Source organism: Oncorhynchus gorbuscha, linkage group LG04, assembly GCF_021184085.1.
Source record: "Oncorhynchus gorbuscha isolate QuinsamMale2020 ecotype Even-year linkage group LG04, OgorEven_v1.0, whole genome shotgun sequence".
In the NCBI taxonomy this organism is placed as follows: Eukaryota; Metazoa; Chordata; class Actinopteri; order Salmoniformes; family Salmonidae; genus Oncorhynchus; species Oncorhynchus gorbuscha.
In genome coordinates this window covers 85,701,904-85,721,943 of record NC_060176.1, presented here as the reverse complement: position 1 = coordinate 85,721,943, position 20,040 = coordinate 85,701,904, and the positions used below count along the sequence as shown (strand labels likewise).

The 20,040-nt window shown below is 48.0% G+C and overlaps 1 protein-coding gene across 2 annotated transcripts in view; it reads right to left on the bottom strand.

The window, feature by feature from the left end:
* Positions 1-469: 469 nt before the first annotated feature.
* Positions 470-20,040, bottom strand: part of LOC124034740 (protein RUFY3-like) — a 70,301-nt gene continuing 50,730 nt past the window's right edge. For both annotated transcript variants that reach the window (XM_046348249.1, XM_046348250.1), the window contains exons 4-11: positions 16,510-16,735; positions 15,802-15,863; positions 12,905-13,040; positions 12,520-12,606; positions 11,483-11,569; positions 6,760-6,927; positions 4,634-4,731; positions 470-945 (exon numbers count right to left, since the gene is read on the bottom strand). In XM_046348249.1, the coding sequence (XP_046204205.1) occupies positions 873-945; positions 4,634-4,731; positions 6,760-6,927; positions 11,483-11,569; positions 12,520-12,606; positions 12,905-13,040; positions 15,802-15,863; positions 16,510-16,735 (937 nt within the window). In that variant the 3' untranslated portion in view covers positions 470-872. The remainder of the gene's footprint in view (positions 946-4,633; positions 4,732-6,759; positions 6,928-11,482; positions 11,570-12,519; positions 12,607-12,904; positions 13,041-15,801; positions 15,864-16,509; positions 16,736-20,040) is intronic.

Below are 20,040 nucleotides of genomic sequence, written 5' to 3'. Positions count from 1 at the left end.
ACAACAGAAAGATAGTCTCTCTCTGGCCCCCTCTAGCCTGTCTCAGTACAACAGAAAGATAGTCTCTCTCTGGCCCCCTCTAGCCTGTCTCAGTACAACAGAAAGATAGTCTCTCTCTGGCCCCTCTAGCCTGTCTCAGTACAACAGAAAGATAGTCTCTCTCTGGCCCCCTCTAGCCTGTCTCAGTACAACAGAAAGATAGTCTCTCTCTGGCCCCCTCTAGCCTGTCTCAGTACAACAGAAATATAGTCTCTCTCTGGCCCCCTCTAGCCTGTCTCAGTACAACAGAAATATAGTCTCTCTCTGGCCCCCTCTAGCCTGTCTCAGTACAACAGAAATATAGTCTCTCTCTGGCCCCCTCTAGCCTGTCTCAGTACAACAGAAAGATAGTCTCTCTCTGGCCCCCTCTAGCCTGTCTCAGTACAACAGAAAGATAGTCTCTCCCCCTCTAGCCTGGCCCCTCTCTAGCCTGTCTCAGTACAACAGAAAGATAGTCTCTCTCTGGCCCCCTCTAGCCTGTCTCAGTACAACAGAAAGATAGTCTCTCTATGGCCCCCTCTAGCCTGTCTCAGTACAACAGAAAGATAGACTCTCTCTGGCCCCCTCTAGCCTGTCTCCAGTCCATGCTGCTAATCAAAATAATGCTGTCAGGAAAACTGTTTAAGGAGAGTTTAGTTTTAGGAAACAAAAGATTGTTTAACAGTTAGAAATGAAAAGGTTTAACCGCAACAGATATCATATCAAAATAAATACCCTAGCTTAGTCACTTCTATATTATGCAAAGGTTGGTTTTATGTTTCGATTGGGAATCAGATTTCTGAAACTATGATGTGGGTGTGATTGTGGGGAGAGAAAGGGAAGAGAGGAGAGTCCTATAGTTGCTTCTGAAGCAGTTTCCCTGCATTAGAACTCAAGCTTCTGGCCTGCTTCACACAGTCTTTCTCACTGAGAAGAAGAGAACCAAGAAATGAAAGAAATGGAGAGAAAAAAGGACAGAAAGAAGAAGAGGAAGACAGTAGTTATTGCAGGGAAAGGATCTGGCTGTAACTCCCTGTGAAGAGAACCTGATTAGACAGTGAAACACATTGGTGAGGTTAATTAGACAGACTAGACCTGATAAACACATTAGTGAGGTTTATTAGACAGACTAGACCTGATAAACACATTAGTGAGGTTTATTAGACAGACTAGACCTGATAAACACATTAGTGAGGTTTATTAGACAGACTAGACCTGATAAACACATTAGTGAGGTTTATTAGACAGACTAGACCTGATAAACACACTGGTCTGAGGCTGTCAAGAGCTTTGTTTCAGTGGGATCTAAAACAGAACACAGCCAGAAAGCCTAATTCACTCCGGGCCGTTTTCTGGGACTCAGATAAAGACTACACATACAGGTGCATCAAAGCAGGGACCGAGAGACTGCTTCTATCAAGGCCATCAGACTGTTAGCCATCACTAGCATATTAGAGGCTGCTGCCCTATATACATAGACTTGTAATCACAGGCCACTTTAATAATGGTCACTTTAATAATGTTTACATATCTTGCATTACTCATCTCATATGTAAAACTGTATTCTATTCTATTCTTAGTCTATGCTGCTAAGACATTGTTTGTCCAAATATTCATATATTCTAATTATTGCTAAAACACGTGTATGTGACAAATAAAATTGGATTTGTTAAGTGAAAGGGGGGCATTTTGACTGCATAGAGCAGGAGTATTTCAACTGTTAAAGGCGCTGCATGGTCAATCCGACATCTCCATTGACCGTTCAGCATTTACGGTGATATGGCCTCTGCAGAATTCAGGGCATTCATACTTATTGTGCTTCGCAGAGCAGTGCAGCAATAATTAGAATATATGAATATTTGGACAAACAATGTCTTAGCAGCATAGACTAAGAATAGAATAGAATACAGTTTTACATATGAGATGAGTAATGCAAGATATGTAAACATTATTAAAGTGACTAGTGTTCCATTATTAAAGTGACTAGTGTTCCATTATTAAAGTGACTAGTGTTCCATTATTAAAGTGACTAGTGTTCCATTATTAAAGTGACTAGTGTTCCATTATTAAAGTGACTAGTGTTCCATTATTAAAGTGACTAGTGTTCCATTATTAAAGTGGCCAGTGGGGCGGCAGCGTAGCCTAGTGGTTAGAGCGTCAAGGAAGTGAGTTTGTGTTTATACAGGACCTGCTGAACCAGCAGGACGTGCTGAACTACCGTCAACCAATCATGTCAATAAGGAGCTATATGGAGCCCTCCACATTGTTACAAAATTTGAGGCACACGGCGGTGTGGCACTGAGCTTAATTTGGCCTCCGAGTTCCTCCGGAGGCTCAGCAATTGAGTCACACATACGGCACAAACTCTCAACCACATTATCGGATGAAGCATAAATGGTCTCTTACTGTACAAGGTGCCTGCTAGTTCTCTGTTCTACATGACCATGAATTACACACACCTGGTGTCCCAAGTCTAAACCAGTCCCTAAAACACAGTGGAACTGGCTTTGTGGTCCAGAGTTTAGTTTGAGGGGAATAGAGGTCGGAGAAAATGTTTGAAGGCATACTTTTCTTTCATGCTGCACAGGTGAGACTTGTGTAGGAGCATTAATTGAGAAGAGGTTTCTCTTTGTGGATTGTCTGACTCAGGTAAATTAACATGAAGGATATTTATATGGAATAGTTGTACTTCGTGGGTTACATTACTGAACTGGTCAGATCTCCCCATTTGGATTAATTGGACTGAATAGTTTGAGGATATCTGACTTGGATTCAGTACTGAATTGAGCATTGACTTTCCTTGAAGAATACAGACTGATGGCTGTTCAAAGCATTTAGTTATATTTAATTTCTGTTGTTGAGCCTTACATTTGAGTTGAGCTGGGAGATGGTTTGAATTTGTATGCCAACTGACTTGACTTGTGAACCAATTTGTGAAATGACATGCGTACCCTCCCTTGTTCTTGTATTAACGGAGTTGGGGTTAGTGCTAGGGTAGTGTTAAGGTATTGTTTCCTCCTACCTGCTCTCCAGCTGTTTTACAGTCCCTCTCTCCTACCTACCTGTTTTATAGTCCCTCCCTTCTACCTACCTGTTTTATAGTCCCTCCCTTCTACCTACCTGTTTTATAGTCCCTCCCTTCTACCTACCTGTTTTATAGTCCCTCCCTCCCACCTACCTGTTTTATAGTCCCTCTCTTCTACCTACCTGTTTTATAGTCCCTCCCTTCTACCTACCTGTTTTATAGTCCCTCCCTTCTACCTACCTGTTTTATAGTCCCTCCCTTCTACCTACCTGTTTTATAGTCCCTCCCTTCTACCTACCTGTTTTATAGTCCCTCCCTTCTACCTACCTGTTTTATAGTCCCTCCCTTCTACCTACCTGTTTTATAGTCCCTCCCTTCTACCTACGTGTTTTATAGTCCCTCCCTTCTACCTACCTGTTTTATAGTCCCTCCCTTCTACCTACCTGTTTTATAGTCCCTCCCTTCTACCTACCTGTTTTATAGTCCCTCCCTCCCACCTACCTGTTTTATAGTCCCTCCCTTCTACCTACCTGTTTTATAGTCCTGCCCTCCCACCTACCTGTTTTATAGTCCTGCCCTCCCACCTACCTGTTTTATAGTCCCGCCCTCCCACCTACCTGTTTTATAGTCCCTCCCTTCTACCTACCTGTTTTATAGTCCCTCCCTTCTACCTACCTGTTTTATAGTCCCTCCCTTCTACCTACCTGTTTTATAGTCCCTCCCTTCTACCTACCTGTTTTATAGTCCCTCCCTTCTACCTACCTGTTTTATAGTCCCTCCCTTCTACCTACCTGTTTTATAGTCCCTCCCTTCTACCTACCTGTTATAGTCCCTCCCTTCTACCTACCTGTTTTATAGTCCCTCCCTTCTACCTACCTGTTTTATAGCCCCCCCCTTCTACCTACCTGTTTTATAGTCCCACCCTCCCACCTACCTGTTTTATAGTCCCTCCCTTCTACCTACCTGTTTTATAGTCCTGCCCTCCCACCTACCTGTTTTATAGTCCCGCCCTCCCACCTACCTGTTTTATAGTCCCTCCCTCCTACCTACCTGTTTTATAGTCCCTCCCTCCTCCCAGGCTGTTTATAGTCCCTCCCTCCTACCTACCTGTTTTATAGTCCCTCCCTCCTCCCAGGCTGTTTATAGTCCCTCCCTCCTACCTACCTGTTTAATAGTCCCTCCCTCCTCCCAGGCTGTTTATAGTCCCTCCCTCCTACCTACCTGTTTTATAGTCCCTCCCTCCTACCAGGCTGTTTTATAGTCCCTCCCTCCTACCAGGCTGTTTTATAGTCCCTCCCTCCTCCCAGGCTGTTTTATAGTCCCTCCCTCCTACCAGGCTGTTTTATAGTCCCTCCCTCCTACCAGGCTGTTTATAGTCCCTCCCTCCTACCAGGCTGTTTTATAGTCCCTCCCTCCTACCAGGCTGTTTATAGTCCCTCCCTCCTCCCAGGCTGTTTTATAGTCCCTCCCTCCTACCAGGCTGTTTTATAGTCCCTCCCTCCTACCAGGCTGTTTATAGTCGCTCCCTCCTACCAGGCTGTTTTATAGTCCCTCCCTCCTCCCAGGCTGTTTATAGTCCCTCCCTCCTACCTGCTCTCCAGCTGTTTTATAGTTCCAGCCATCTGATTAGTCTTCTCCTCCAAGCGACTGATGACCTCACTCTTCTGCTCGGCGCCCGCCTCCAAGTTCTGTGGACACATATCAAACCAAGACCCTTTTGCTGTGTGTGCGCACGTGTGTGTAAAGCTTTTTGTCACGTCCACTAGTACAGTGAAATGTCTGTCTTGCTTGTACAACTACCAGTACCACTACTACTACCACCACCACCACCACTACTACTACCACTACTACCACTACTACCACCACCACTACTACTACCACCCCTACTACCAGCACTACTACGACCAGCACTACCACCACTACTACTACTACTACTACTACTACTACTACTACTACTACCACCACTACTAATACTACTACTACTACCACCACCACCACTACTAATACTACCACTACTACTACCACCACTACTACTACAGGGTCCCTTTATATCACTGGGATATACACTATGATACTGGAGGGATAGAGGAGTCAAGTCACTGATACTGGAGGGGTAGAGGAGTCAAGTCACTATGATACTGGAGGGGGAGAGGAGTCAAGTCACTATGATACTGGAGGGGGAGAGGAGTCAAGTCACTATGATACTGGAGGGGTAGAGGAGTCAAGTCACTATGATACTGGAGGGGTAGAGGAGTCAAGTCACTATGATACTGGAGGGGTAGAGGAGTCAAGTCACTATGATACTGGAGGGGTAGAGGAGTCAAGTCACTATGATACTGGAGGGGTAGAGGAGTCAAGTCACTATGATACTGGAGGGGTAGAGGAGTCAAGTCACTATGATACTGGAGGGAGAGAGGAGTCAAGTCACTATGATACTGGAGGGGTAGAGGAGTCAAGTCACTATGATACTGGAGGGGTAGAGGAGTCAAGTCACTATGATACTGGAGGGGGAGAGGAGTCAAGTCACTATGATACTGGAGAGGTAGAGGAGTCAAGTCACTATGATACTGGAGGGGTAGAGGAGTCAAGTCACTATGATACTGGAGGGGGAGAGGAGTCAAGTCACGATGATACTGGAGAGGTAGAGGAGTCAAGTCACTATGATACTGGAGGGGTAGAGGAGTCAAGTCACTATGATACTGGAGGGGTAGAGGAGTCAAGTCACTGTAATACTGGAGGGGGAGAGGAGTCAAGTCACTATGATACTGGAGGGGTAGAGGAGTCAAGTCACTATGATACTGGAGGGGTAGAGGGGTCACGTCACTGTGATACTGGAGGGGGAGAGGAGTCAAGTCACTATGATACTGGAGGGGTAGAGGAGTCAAGTCACTATGATACTGGAGGGGGAGAGGAGTCAAGTCACTATGATACTGGAGGGGTAGAGGGGTCAAGGTCACTGATACTGGAGGAGTAGAGGAGTCAAGTCAATATGATACTAGAGGGGTAGAGGAGTCAAGTCACTATGATACTGGAGGGGTAGAGGAGTCAAGTCACTATGATACTGGAGGGGTAGAGGAGTCAAGTCACTATGATACTGGAGGGGTAGAGGGGTCACGTCACTATGATACTGGAGGGGTAGAGGAGTCAAGTCACTGTGATACTGGAGGGGTAGAGGAGTCAAGTCACTATGATACTGGAGGGGTAGAGGAGTCAAGTCACTATGATACTGGAGGGGTAGAGGGGTCACGTCACTATGATAATGGAGGGGTAGAGGGGTCAAGGTCACTGATACTGGAGGGGTAGAGGAGTCAAGTCAATATGATACTAGAGGGGTAGAGGAGTCAAGTCACTATGATACTGGAGGGGTAGAGGAGTCAAGTCACTATGATACTGGAGGGGTAGAGGGGTCAAGGTCACTGATACTGGAGGGGTAGAGGAGTCAAGTCAATATGATACTAGAGGGGTAGAGGAGTCAAGTCACTATGATACTGGAGGGGTAGAGGAGTCAAGTCACTATGATACTGGAGGGGTAGAGGGGTCAAGGTCACTGATACTGGAGGGGTAGAGGAGTCAAGTCAATATGATACTAGAGGGGTAGAGGAGTCAAGTCACTATGATACTGGAGGGGTAGAGGAGTCAAGTCACTATGATACTGGAGGGGTAGAGGAGTCCAGTCACTGGTGACTATGACAAACACAGTGTGTTTTTAGGCCTACCTGGGATTTCTGCGCTAGCTGCTGGTTGAGGGACCTGAGGTCTTCTAGCTGTTGTCGTAGTTCAACCAGAGCATCCTGTTTCTCACACATATCCGTCTCTAACATCTTCATAGACAGCTCCATCTCCTGCTTCATACCAATCTGAACCTCCAACTCCTTCTCTACATCCTAGAGATGGAGACAGTGAGAGCGAGAGAGACAGACACACAAGAGAGAGAGAGAGACAAAAGAGACACGAGAGAGAGAGACAAGAGAGAGAGAGACACACGAGAGAGAGATTAATACAGGATGGAGGGATGGATGGAGGGGTTAATACAGGATGGATGGAGGGGTTAATACAGGATGGATGGATGGAGGGGTTAATACAGGATGGATGGATGGATGGAGGGGTTAATACAGGATGGATGGAGGGGTTAATACAGGATGGATGGATGGAGGGGTTAATACAGGATGGATGGAGGGGTTAATACAGGATGGATGGATGGGTTAATACAGGATGGATGGAGGGGTTAATACAGGATGGGATGGAGGGGTTAATACAGGATGGATGGATGGAGGGGTTAATACAGGATGGATGGATGGATGGAGGGGTTAATACAGGATGGATGGATGGGTTAATACAGGATGGATGGATGGAGGGGTTAATACAGGATGGATGGATGGAGGATGGATTAATACAGGATGGATGGATGGATGGATGGATTAATACAGGATGGATGGATGGGTTAATACAGGATGGATGGATGGGGGGTTAATACAGGATGGATGGAGGGGTGGATGGAGGGGTTAATACAGGATGGATGGATGGAGGGGTTAGGATGGATGGATGGAGGGGTTAATACAGGATGGATGGATGGATGGGGTTAATACAGGATGGATGGAGGGGTTAATGGATGGAGGATGGATGGATGGATGGATGGGGATTAATACAGGATGGATGGATGGAGGGGTTAATACAGGATGGATGGAGGGGTTAATACAGGATGGATGGATGGATGGAGGGGTTAATACAGGATGGATGGATGGAGGGGTTAATACAGGATGGATGGAGGGGTTAATACAGGATGGATGGATGGATGGAGGGGTTAATACAGGATGGATGGATGGATGGATGGATGGAGGGGTTAATACAGGATGGATGGATGGATGGGTTAATACAGGATGGATGGATGGATGGATGGGTTAATACAGGATGGATGGATGGATGGATGGATGGATGGATGGATGGATGGATGGATGGATGGATGGATGGATGGATGGATGGAGGGGTTAATACAGGATGGATGGATGGAGGGGTTAATACAGGATGGATGGATGGAGGGGTTAATACAGGATGGATGGATGGAGGGGTTAACACAGGATGGATGGATGGATGGATGGATGGATGGATGGATGGAGGGGTTAATACAGGATGGATGGATGGATGGAGGGGTTAATACAGGATGGATGGATGGAGGGGTTAATACAGGATGGATGGAGGGGTTAATACAGGATGGATGGATGGAGGGGTTAATACAGGATGGATGGATGGATGGATGGGTTAATACAGGATGGATGGATGGGTTAATACTGGATGGATGGATGGATGGAGGGGTTAATACAGGATGGATGGATGGATGGGTTAATACAGGATAGATGGAGGGGTTAATACAGGATGGAGGGATGGATGGAGGGGTTAATACAGGATGGATGGAGGGGTTAATACAGGATGGATGGATGGATGGATGGGTTAATACAGGATGGATGGATGGGTTAATACTGGATGGATGGATGGGTTAATACTGGATGGATGGATGGGTTAATACAGGATGGATGGATGGGTTAATACAGGATGGATGGATGGATGGATGGATGGATGGATGGATGGATGGATGGATGGAGGGGTTAATACAGGATGGATGGATGGAGGGGTTAATACAGGATGGATGGAGGGGTTAATACAGGATGGATGGATGGAGGGGTTAATACAGGATGGATGGATGGATGGATGGATGGGTTAATACAGGATGGATGGATGGGTTAATACTGGATGGATGGATGGATGGGTTAATACAGGATGGATGGATGGGTTAATACAGGATGGATGGATGGATGGAGGGGTTAATACAGGATGGATGGATGGATGGAGGGGTTAATACAGGATGGATGGAGGGGTTAATACAGGATGGATGGATGGAGGGGTTAATACAGGATGGATGGATGGATGGATGGATGGGTTAATACAGGATGGATGGATGGATGGGTTAATACAGGATGGATGGATGGATGGGTTAATACAGGATGGATGGATGGGTTAATACAAGATGGATGGATGGAGGGGTTAATACAAGATGGATGGAGGGGTTAATACAGGATGGATGGAGGGGTTAATACAGGATGGATGGATGGAGGGGTTAATACAGGATAGATGGAGGGGTTAATACAGGATGGATGGAGGGGTTAATACAGGATGGATGGATGGAGGGGTTAATACAGGATGGATGGATGGAGGGGTTAATACAGGATGGATGGATGGAGGGGTTAATACAGGATGGATGGATGGAGGGGTTAATACAAGATGGATGGAGGGGTTAATACAGGATGGATGGATGGATGGAGGGGTTAATACAGGATGGATGGAGGGGTTAATACAGGATGGATGGATGGAGGGGTTAATACAGGATGGATGGATGGAGGGGTTAATACAGGATGGATGGATGGAGGGTTAATACAGGATGGATGGATGGAGGGGTTAATACAGGATGGATGGATGGATGGAGGGGTTAATACAGGATGGAGGGATGGATGGAGGGGTTAATACAGGATGGATGGATGGAGGGGTTAATACAGGATGGATGGATGGATGGGTTAATACAGGATTGATGGATGGATGGATGGATGGAGGGGTTAATACAGGATGGATGGATGGATGGATGGAGGGGTTAATACAGGATGGATGGATGGATGGATGGATGGATGGAGGGGTTAATACAGGATAGATGGAGGGGTTAACACAGGATGGATGGATGGAGGGGTTAATACAGGATGGATGGAGGGGTTAATACAGGATGGATGGAGGGGTTAATACAGGATGGATGGATGGAGGGGTTAATACAGGATGGATGGATGGAGGGGTTAATACAGGATGGATGGATGGAGGGGTTAATACAGGATGGATGGATGGGGTTAATACAGGATGGATGGATGGAGGGGTTAATACAGGATGGATGGATGGGGGGTTAATACAGGATGGAGGGATGGAGGGGTTAATACAGGATGGATGGATGGAGGGGTTAATACAGGATGGATGGATGGATGGGTTAATACAGGATGGATGGATGGATGGGTTAATACAGGATGGATGGATGGGTTAATACAGGATGGATGGATGGGTTAATACAGGATGGATGGATGGATGGATGGAGGGGTTAATACAGGATGGATGGATGGAGGGGTTAATACAGGATGGATGGAGGGGTTAATACAGGATGGATGGATGGAGGGGTTAATACAGGATGGATGGATGGATGGAGGGGTTAATACAGGATGGATGGATGGAGGGGTTAATACAGGATGGATGGATGGAGGGGTTAATACAGGATGGATGGATGGATGGAGGGGTTAATACAGGATGGATGGATGGAGGGGTTAATACAGGATGGATGGATGGAGGGGTTAATACAGGATGGATGGAGGGGTTAATACAGGATGGATGGATGGAGGGGTTAATACAGGATGGATGGATGGAGGGGTTAATACAGGATGGATGGATGGAGGGATTAATACAGGATGGATGGATGGAGGGGTTAATACAGGATGGATGGATGGAGGGGTTAATACAGGATGGATGGATGGAGGGATTAATACAGGATGGATGGATGGATGGATGGAGGGGTTAATACAGGATGGATGGATGGATGGATGGATGGAGGGGTTAATACAGGATAGATGGAGGGGTTAACACAGGATGGATGGATGGAGGGGTTAATACAGGATGGATGGAGGGGTTAATACAGGATGGATGGAGGGGTTAATACAGGATGGATGGAGGGGTTAATACAGGATGGATGGATGGAGGGGTTAATACAGGATGGATGGATGGAGGGGTTAATACAGGATGGATGGAGGGGTTAATACAGGATGGAGGGATGGATGGAGGGGTTAATACAGGGTGGATGGATGGATGGAGGGGTTAATACAGGATGGATGGATGGATGGATGGGTTAATACAGGATGGATGGATGGATGGATGGATGGGTTAATACAGGATGGATGGATGGATGGAGGGGTTAATACAGGATGGATGGATGGATGGAGGGGTTAATACAGGATAGATGGAGGGGTTAATACAGGATGGATGGATGGAGGGGTTAATACAGGATGGATGGAGGGGTTAATACAGGATGGATGGATGGATGGAGGGGTTAATACAGGATGGATGGATGGAGGGGTTAATACAGGATGGATGGATGGAGGGGTTAATACAGGATGGATGGATGGAGGGGTTAATACAGGATGGATGGATGGAGGGGTTAATACAGGATGGATGGATGGATGGATGGAGGGGTTAATACAGGATAGATGGAGGGGTTAATACAGGATGGATGGATGGAGGGGTTAATACAGGATGGATGGAGGGGTTAATACAGGATGGATGGATGGATGGATGGGTTAATACAGGATGGATGGATGGAGGGAGGGATATGATATTTCTCAGCGATTAGGGAGAGAGAGACAAACTGACCAATCGTAGCTGTGTTTCCTCCTTGAGCTGTTTGCGTGCCTCCCCCAGCACCTGACCGTCTGCCAAGCTGTCCCCTGCCCGCGATGCCTGGGAAAGTCGTCATAATTACTTCATCCTACATATCAGGCCTCGTCCACACTTGACATTTACATGTGATATCTGCGATCAGTATACGAAGATGGAAAAGACGGGTCGCGTTGCGGTCTGATTGTGTTCAGAAGGTGGTCAGGGACACATTGGATTTCTCCTCAGTATGGATCAATCAAGCTACCAGATACACATACAGTGGGTGATGTCATCAGCACTCTGCCCTCAAGTCTCCAGAAAACGTGTGTTTTGGGAGCGAGAGGCGCCTTTTTATGTTCCTCACAAGCTAGGAACGTCACGTTGGAGGAAATACGTTCCTAGCGTGTGAGGAAAGAGTTTGTCCGCCTGAAATGCTAGTCATCTAGCTTTGGGGCAGTAACCAGCAGGTAGCCTCGTGGTTAGAGCGTTGGGCCAGTAACCAGCAGGTAGCCTAGTGGTTAGTGCGTTGGGACAGTAACCAGCAGGTAGCCTAGTGGTTAGTGCGTTGGGACAGTAACCAGCAGGTAGCCTAGTGGTTAGAGCGTTGGGCCAGAAACCAGCAGGTAGCTTAGTGGTTAGAGCGTTGGGCCAGTAACCAGCAGGTAGCCTAGTGGTTAGAGCGTTGGGCCAGTAACCAGCAGGTAGCCTAGTGGTTAGAGTGTTGGGCCAGAAACCAGCAGGTAGCCTAGTGGTCAGAGCGTTGGACCAGAACCAGCAGGTAGCCTAGTGGTTAGAGCGTTGTACTAGTAACCAGCAGGTAGCCTAGTGGTTAGAGCGTTGGGCCAGTAACTGAAAGGTTGCTGGATCGAATCCCAGAGCTGACAAGGTACAATATGTCGTTCTGCCCCTAAATAAGGCAGTTAACCCACTATTCCTAGGTTGTTGTTGTAAATAATCATTTGTTCTTAACTGACTTGCCTAGTTCAATAATGGTAAAATACTTCAAAATGAACAGTGGTTGTCTGTTTTACCTTGCGACTGGACTGGTTGGAGCTCTCCTCCTTGACTCGTTCTACATCCTCTTGTAGGGTGATGATCCTGTTGTTGGCTACTGCAAGCTGGACACACCAGGTTTGAGTCTATTTGACCTTTACTTATACATGTTTGTCTCATTGAGATAAAAATCAACTTTGCAAGAGAAACCTGTAAAATGTTCCACACCAGTGGAGAAATATCAGATTTACTTTCAGACAACCAAGGCTATTGATTACTGCATTGTTGGGTTTAGAGCTTGAAAGAATGGCATTTCACTTGACATTAAGACAACGTTCTGTTAACCTCGACACAACCTCTACACAACCCAGTTGTAGACTGCATGTTAAATCAAACTGTGGTCAAATAAAAAAATAAGCCAACCTCTTCAGTGAGCTTGGTGTTGGACTTCTCCATAGTGTCCACTTTGGCCTGCAGGTTGTTGACGGAAGCACTCAGGTGTCTGTTTAGCTCCTCAACGTAGTTCTTCTGGTCCAGGATGGCTGTGATCTGGCCATCCCTGGTGGGGGGGGGAAGAATTGAGAAATACTTGGAAGCAAAAGCCAGCTCATCTCACACTAGGGCTGGGAGGGCGCGGCACTAGGGCTGGGAGGGTGCGGCACTAGGGCTGGGAGGGTGCAGCACTAGGGCTGGGAGGGTGCGGAACTAGGGCTGGGAGGGTGCAGCACTAGGGCTGGGAGGGCGCGGCACTAGGGCTGGGAGGGTGCAGCACTAGGGCTGGGAGGGTGCAGCACTAGGGCTGGGAGGGTGCGGCACTAGGGCTGGGAGGGCGCGGCACTAGGGCTGGGAGGGTGCGGCACTAGGGCTGGGAGGGCGCGCAGGCCTTTCTAATCGACCTGGCCCGGGTATCCTGGAAGGATATTGACCTCATCCCATCAGTTGAGGATGCCTGGTCATTCTTTAAAAGTAACTTCCTCACCATCTTAGACAAGCATACTCCATTCAAAAAAATGCAGAACTAAAAACAGATATAGACCTTGGTTCACTCCAGACCTGACTGCCCTCGACGAGCACGAAAACATCCTGTGGCGGACTGCAATAGCATCGAATAGTCCCCGCGATATGCAACTGTTCAGGGAAGTCAGGAACCAAAACACGCAGTCAGTCAGGAAAGCAAAGGCCAGCTTTTTCAAGCAGAAATGTGCATCCTGTAGCTCAAACTCCAAAAAGTTTTGGGACTTTGGAGAACAAGAGCACCTCTTCCCAGCTGCCCACTGCACTGAGGCTAGGTAACACCGTCACCACCGATAAATCTGTGATAATCGAAAACTTCAACAAGCATTTCTCAACGGCTGGCCATGCCTTCCTCCTGGCTACTACAACCTCGGCCAACAGCTCCGCCCCCCCCGCAGCTACTCGCCCACGCCTCCCCAGCTTCTCCTTTACCCAAATCCAGATAGCAGATGTTCTGAAAGAGCTGCAAAACCTGGACCCGTACAAATCAGCTGGGCTTGATAATCTGGACCCTCTATTTCTGAAACTGTCCGCAGCCATTATCGCAACCCCTATTATCAGCCTGTTCAACCTCTCTTTCATATCGTCTGAGATCACCAAGGATTGGAAAGCTGCCGCGGTCATCCCCCTCTTCAAAGGGGGAGACACACTGGCCCCAAACTGTTACAGACCTATATCCATTCTGCCCTGCCTATCTAAGGTCTTCGAAAGCCAAGTCAACAAACAGATCACTGACCATCTCAAATCCCACCGTACCTTCTCCGCTGTGCAATCCGGTTTCCGAGCCGGTCATGGGTGCACCTCAGCCACGCTCAAGGTACTAAACGATATCATAACTGCCAACGATAAAAGACAGTACTGTGCAGCCGTCTTCATCGACCTGGCCAAGGCTTTCGACTCTGTCAATCACCATATTCTTATCGGCAGACTCAGTAGCCTCGGTTTTTCTAATGACTGCCTTGCCTGGTTCACCAACTACTTTGCAGACAGAGTTCAGTGTGTCAAATCGGAGGGCATGTTGTCCGGTCCTCTGGCAGTCTCTATGGGGGTGCCACAGGGTTCAATTCTCGGGCCGACTCTTTTCTCTGTAGATATCAATGATGTTGCTCTTGCGCGGGCGATTCCCTGATTCACCTCTACGCAGACGACACCATTCTGTATACTTTTGGCCCTTCCTTGGTCACTGTGCTATCTAACCTCCAAATGAGCTTCAATGCCATACAACACTCCTTCAGTGGCCTCCAACTGCTCTTAAACGCTAGCAAAACCAAATGCATCCTTTTCAACCGTTCGCTGCCTGCACCCGCACGCCCGACTAGCATCACCACACTGGATGGTTCCGACCTAGAATATGTGGACATCTATAAGTACCTAGGTGTCTGGCTAGACTGCAAACTCTTCTTCCAGACTCATATCAAATATCTCCAATCCAAAATCAAATCTAGAGTCGGCTTTCTATTTCGCAACAAAGCCTCCTTCACTCACACCGCAAAACTTACCCTCGTAAAACTGACTATCCTACCGATCCTCGACTTCGGCGATGTCATCTACAAAATAGCTTCCAATACTCGACTCAGCAAACTGGATGCAGTTTATCACAGTGCCATCCGTTTGGTTACTAAAGCACCTTATACCACCCACACCTGCGACCTGTATGCTCTAGTCAGTTGGCCCTCGCTACATGTTCGTCGCCAAGTCTATGTTAGGTAAAGCTCCACCTTATCTCAGTTCACTGGTCACGATGGCAACACCCAACCGTAGCACGCGCTCCAGCAGGTGTATCTCACTGATCATCCCTAAAGCCAAAATCTAATTTGGCCGTCTTTCCTTCCAGTTCTCTGCTGCCTGCGACTGGAACGAATTGCAAAAAGGGGCTAGTAGGGGCTAGCGTTGTTAAGGTGAGGGGCTAGTGGTATTAAGGTGAGGGGCTAGCGTTGTTAAGGTGAGGGGCTAGCGGTATTAAGGTGAGGGGCTAGCGTTGTTAAGGTGAGGGGCTAACGGTATTAAGGGGAGGGGCTAGCGGTATTAAGGTGAGGGGCTAGCGGTATTAAGGGGAGGGGCTAGCGGTATTAAGGGGAGGGGAAAGCGTTGTTAAGGGGAGGGGCTATCATTGTTAAAGGGAGGGGCTAGCATTGTCAAGGGGAAGGGCTATCATTGTTAAGGGGAGGGGCTATCATTGTTAAGGGGTGTGGCTATCATTGTTAAGGGGAGTGGCTATCATTGTTAAGGGGAGTGGCTATCATTGTTAAGGGGAGTGGCTATCATTGTTAAGGGGAGGGGCTAGCGGTATTAAAAGAGGAACGCACCCTTCTGCCGTCTTGCTGCTTTGACCATCCTTAAGATACATGGAGAAATCTATCACCCCGACCTGCACAGGAAATACAACAGACTTACTTGTATGACCACATAACAGAATAACAGATGCTACACTGATGGGCCACTGTAAATGCATACTGGGGGCCACTGTAACTGCGTACTAGGGGCCACTGTAAATGTGTACTGGGGGCCACTGTAAATGCGTACTGGGGGCCACTGTAAATGCGTACTGGGGGCCACTGTAAATGCATACTGGGGGCCACTGTAAATGTGTACTGGGGCCACTGTAAATGCGTACTGGGGGCCACTGTAAATGCATACTGGGGGCCACTGTAAATGCGTACTGGGGGCCACTGTAAATGCATACTGGGGGCCACTGTAAATGCGTACTGGGGGCCACTGTAAATGCGTACTGGGGGCCACTGTAAATGCGTACTGGGGGCCACTGTAAATGCGTACTGGGGGCCACTGTAAATGCGTACTGGGGGCCACTGTAAATGCGTACTGGGGGCCACTGTAAATGCATACTGGGGGCCACTGTAAATGCGTACTGGGGGCCACTGTAAATGCGTACTGGGGGCCACTGTAAATGCGTACTGGGGGCCACTGTAAATGCATACTGGGGGCCACTGTAAATGCATACTGGGGGCCACTGTAAATGCGTACTGGGGGCCACATATATATTCTATCGTACTAACCTGTGAGTCGAGGTCTTCTCCCTTCATACAGAGATTAGCATCGATGACGTTCAACCCAACCAGCAGTCCGGCGATCACGGCTCCTTCCTCCTCCATCATGAGAGCGTTGGACTCGTAGAACTCACCGAGCAGGTCCTTTCTGTTGATGATGGTCTTCATGTAATCTGACAGCTTCTTCTGCATCAGGGCCAATCGCAGCCAGGCCCGCCCTCTTCCTAATGGGGTTCTGGTGACGGACGGGGAGTTACACCAATCACATAACTCAACTGGTCAACAGGGGATTAGGCCAATTCATGTCACACACAATGTGTGACATGTTTACACCAATCAGATACCAAGTGAACCGTGTGTCTACCATCGTAATCGAACCACAGTGTTACTCCATCTAATACTGGGGGGGCTTACACCAATGGAACCTTAATTTAACCAGGCAAGTCAGTTACCAACAAATTCCTATTTACAATGACGGCCTGCCCCGAACGACGCTGGGCCAATTGTGCGCCGTCCTATGGGACTCCCAATCATGAGGGAAAGTATATTGAAAGCAGGTGCTTCCACACAGGTGTGGTTCGTGAGTTAATTAAGCATTTAAAACATCCCATCATGCTTTGGGAGGGTCCCTGTATAAAAATGCCCAGCTGCCCATTATGTTGGCAACCATGGATAGAAGAGATCTCAGTGACTTTCAAAGACGGATCTCAAAGGAGTATAGAGGGGTTCAAAACCCTTAGCCTACAATTTCTGCACCCCAGAAATCAACATAACAAAATCCCCATCAAAATCAGTAGGTTCAAGTGAGAGAAATATTATTTTGCCCGGGCTGTCTCTCAAGCCTATGCATCCACCGATATCGCCCTTCAGCATCTGCTGAGGAAGGTGGCAGAGCTAAAGCTCTGTTTGTCAGACCAGGAGACATCCTGAAAATCAGTCTTCTCCCAAAAACGCGTTTCAACAGGCCTATTATGACCACTCTTGAAGGATGAGACTATCCCCCCCATGTAGGGACAGGACATTTCGCCTGTCCCCACATGGGGGGGGGGGGGGGAAGAAGCAATTTCAGGCTTAGGGTTAGGTTTAGAATTAGGGTAAGGTAAAATAGGATTTTAAAATGGGAATCAATAGTCCCCTCAAGGATAGTAAAACTAAACTTGTGTCACTAGATGTCAACCCTATAAAACTAAACTTGTGTCACTAGATGTCAACCCTATACAACTAAACTTGTGTCACTAGATGTCAACCCTATAAAACTAAACTTGTGTCACTAGATGTCAACCCTATACAACTAAACTTGTGTCAGCATTTTCCACCACCATCAACAAAACAAAGGAGGGAATTTCTCATGGAGGAATGGTGTTGTTAGGGACAGCGTTAGACGGGAAGAGGACATTAGGGACAGCCTCAGTCAGACGGGAAGAGGACATTAGGCACAGCGTTAGACGGGAAGAGGACATTAGGGACAGCGTTAGTCAGGAAGAGGACATTAGGGACAGCGTTAGACGGGAAGAGGACATTAGGGACAGCTTTAGACGGGAAGAGGACATTAGGGACAGCGTTAGGACATTAGGGACAGCGTTAGACGGGAAGAGGACATTAGGGACAGCGTTAGACGGAAGAGAACATTAGACGGGAAGAGGACATTAGGGACAGCGTTAGACGGGAAGAGGACATTAGGGACAGCGTTAGACGGGAAGAGGACATTAGGGACAGCATTAGGGACAGGAAGAGGACATTAGGGACAGCGTTAGACGGGAAGAGGACATTAGGGACAGCGTTAGACGGGAAGAGGACATTAGGGACAGCGTTAGACGGGAAGAGGACATTAGGGACAGCGTTAGACAGGAAGAGGACATTAGGGACAGCGTTAGACGGGAAGAGGACATTAGGAAAGAGACATTAGGGACAGCGTTAGACGGGAAGAGGACATTAGGGACAGCGTTAGACGGGAAGAGGACATTAGGGACAGCGTTAGACGGGAAGAGGACATTAGGGACAGCGTTAGTCACGGGAAGAGGACATTAGGGACAGCGTTAGACGGGAAGAGGACATTAGGGACAGCGTTAGACGGGAAGAGGACATTAGGGACAGCGTTAGACGGGAAGAGGACATTAGGGACAGCGTTAGACGGGAAGAGGACATTAGGGACAGCGTTAGACGGGAAGAGGACATTAGGGACAGCGTTAGACGGGAAGAGGACATTAGGGACAGCGTTAGACGGGAAGAGGACATTAGGGACAGGGAAGAGGACATTAGGGACAGCGTTAGACGGGAAGAGGACATTAGGGACAGCGTTAGACAGGAAGAGGACATTAGGGACAGCGTTAGACGGGAAGAGGACATTAGGGACAGCGTTAGTCAGACGGGAAAAGGACATTAGACACAGCGTTAGACGGGAAGAGGACATTAGGCACAGCGTTAGTCAGTCAGGAAGAGGACATTAGGGACAGCGTTAGACGGGAAGAGGACATTAGGGACAGCGTTAGACGGGAAGAGGACATTAGGGACAGCGTTAAACGGGAAGAGGACATTAGGGACGGCGTCAGACAGGAAGAGGACATTAGGGACGGCGTCAGTCAGGAAGAGTACATTAGGGACAGCGTTAGACGGGAAGAGGACATTAGGGACAGTGTCAGTCAGACGGGAAGAGGACATTAGGGACAGCGTCAGTCAGACGGGAAGAGGACATTAGGGACGGGGTTATTCAGACGGGAAGAGGACATTAGGGACAGCGTCAGTCAGACGGGAAGAAGACATTAGGGACGGAGTTATTCAGACGGGAAGAGGACATTAGGGACAGCGTTAGACGGGAAGAGGACATTAGGGACGGCGTCAGTCAGGAAGAGGACATTAGGGACAGCGTTAGACGGGAAGAGGACATTAGGGACAGCGTCAGTCAGACGGGAAGAGGACATTAGGGACAGCGTCAGTCAGACGGGAAGAGGACATTAGGGACGGGGTTATTCAGACGGGAAGAGGACATTAGGGACAGCGTTAGTCAGGAAGAGGACATTAGGGACAGCGGTATTCAGGAAGAGGACATTAGGGACAGCATTAGACAGGAAGAGGACATTAGGGACAGCGTTAGATGGGAAGAGGACATTAGGGACAGCGTTAGACGGGAAGAGGACATTAGGGACAGTGGTAGTCAGGAAGAGGACATTAGGGACAGTGGTAGTCAGGAAGAGGACATTAGGGACAGTGGTAGTCAGGAAGAGGACATTAGGGACAGCGTTAGATGGGAAGAGGACATTAGGGACAGCGTTAGATGGGAAGAGGACATTAGGGACAGCGTTAGACGGGAAGAGGACATTAGGGACAGTGGTAGTCAGGAAGAGGACATTAGGGACAGTGGTAGTCAGGAAGAGGACATTAGGGACAGTGGTAGTCAGGAAGAGGACATTAGGGACAGCGTTAGATGGGAAGAGGACATTAGGGACAGTGGTAGTCAGGAAGAGGACATTAGGGACAGTGGTAGTCAGGAAGAGGACATTAGGGACAGTGGTAGTCAGGAAAAGGACATTAGGGACGGTGTTA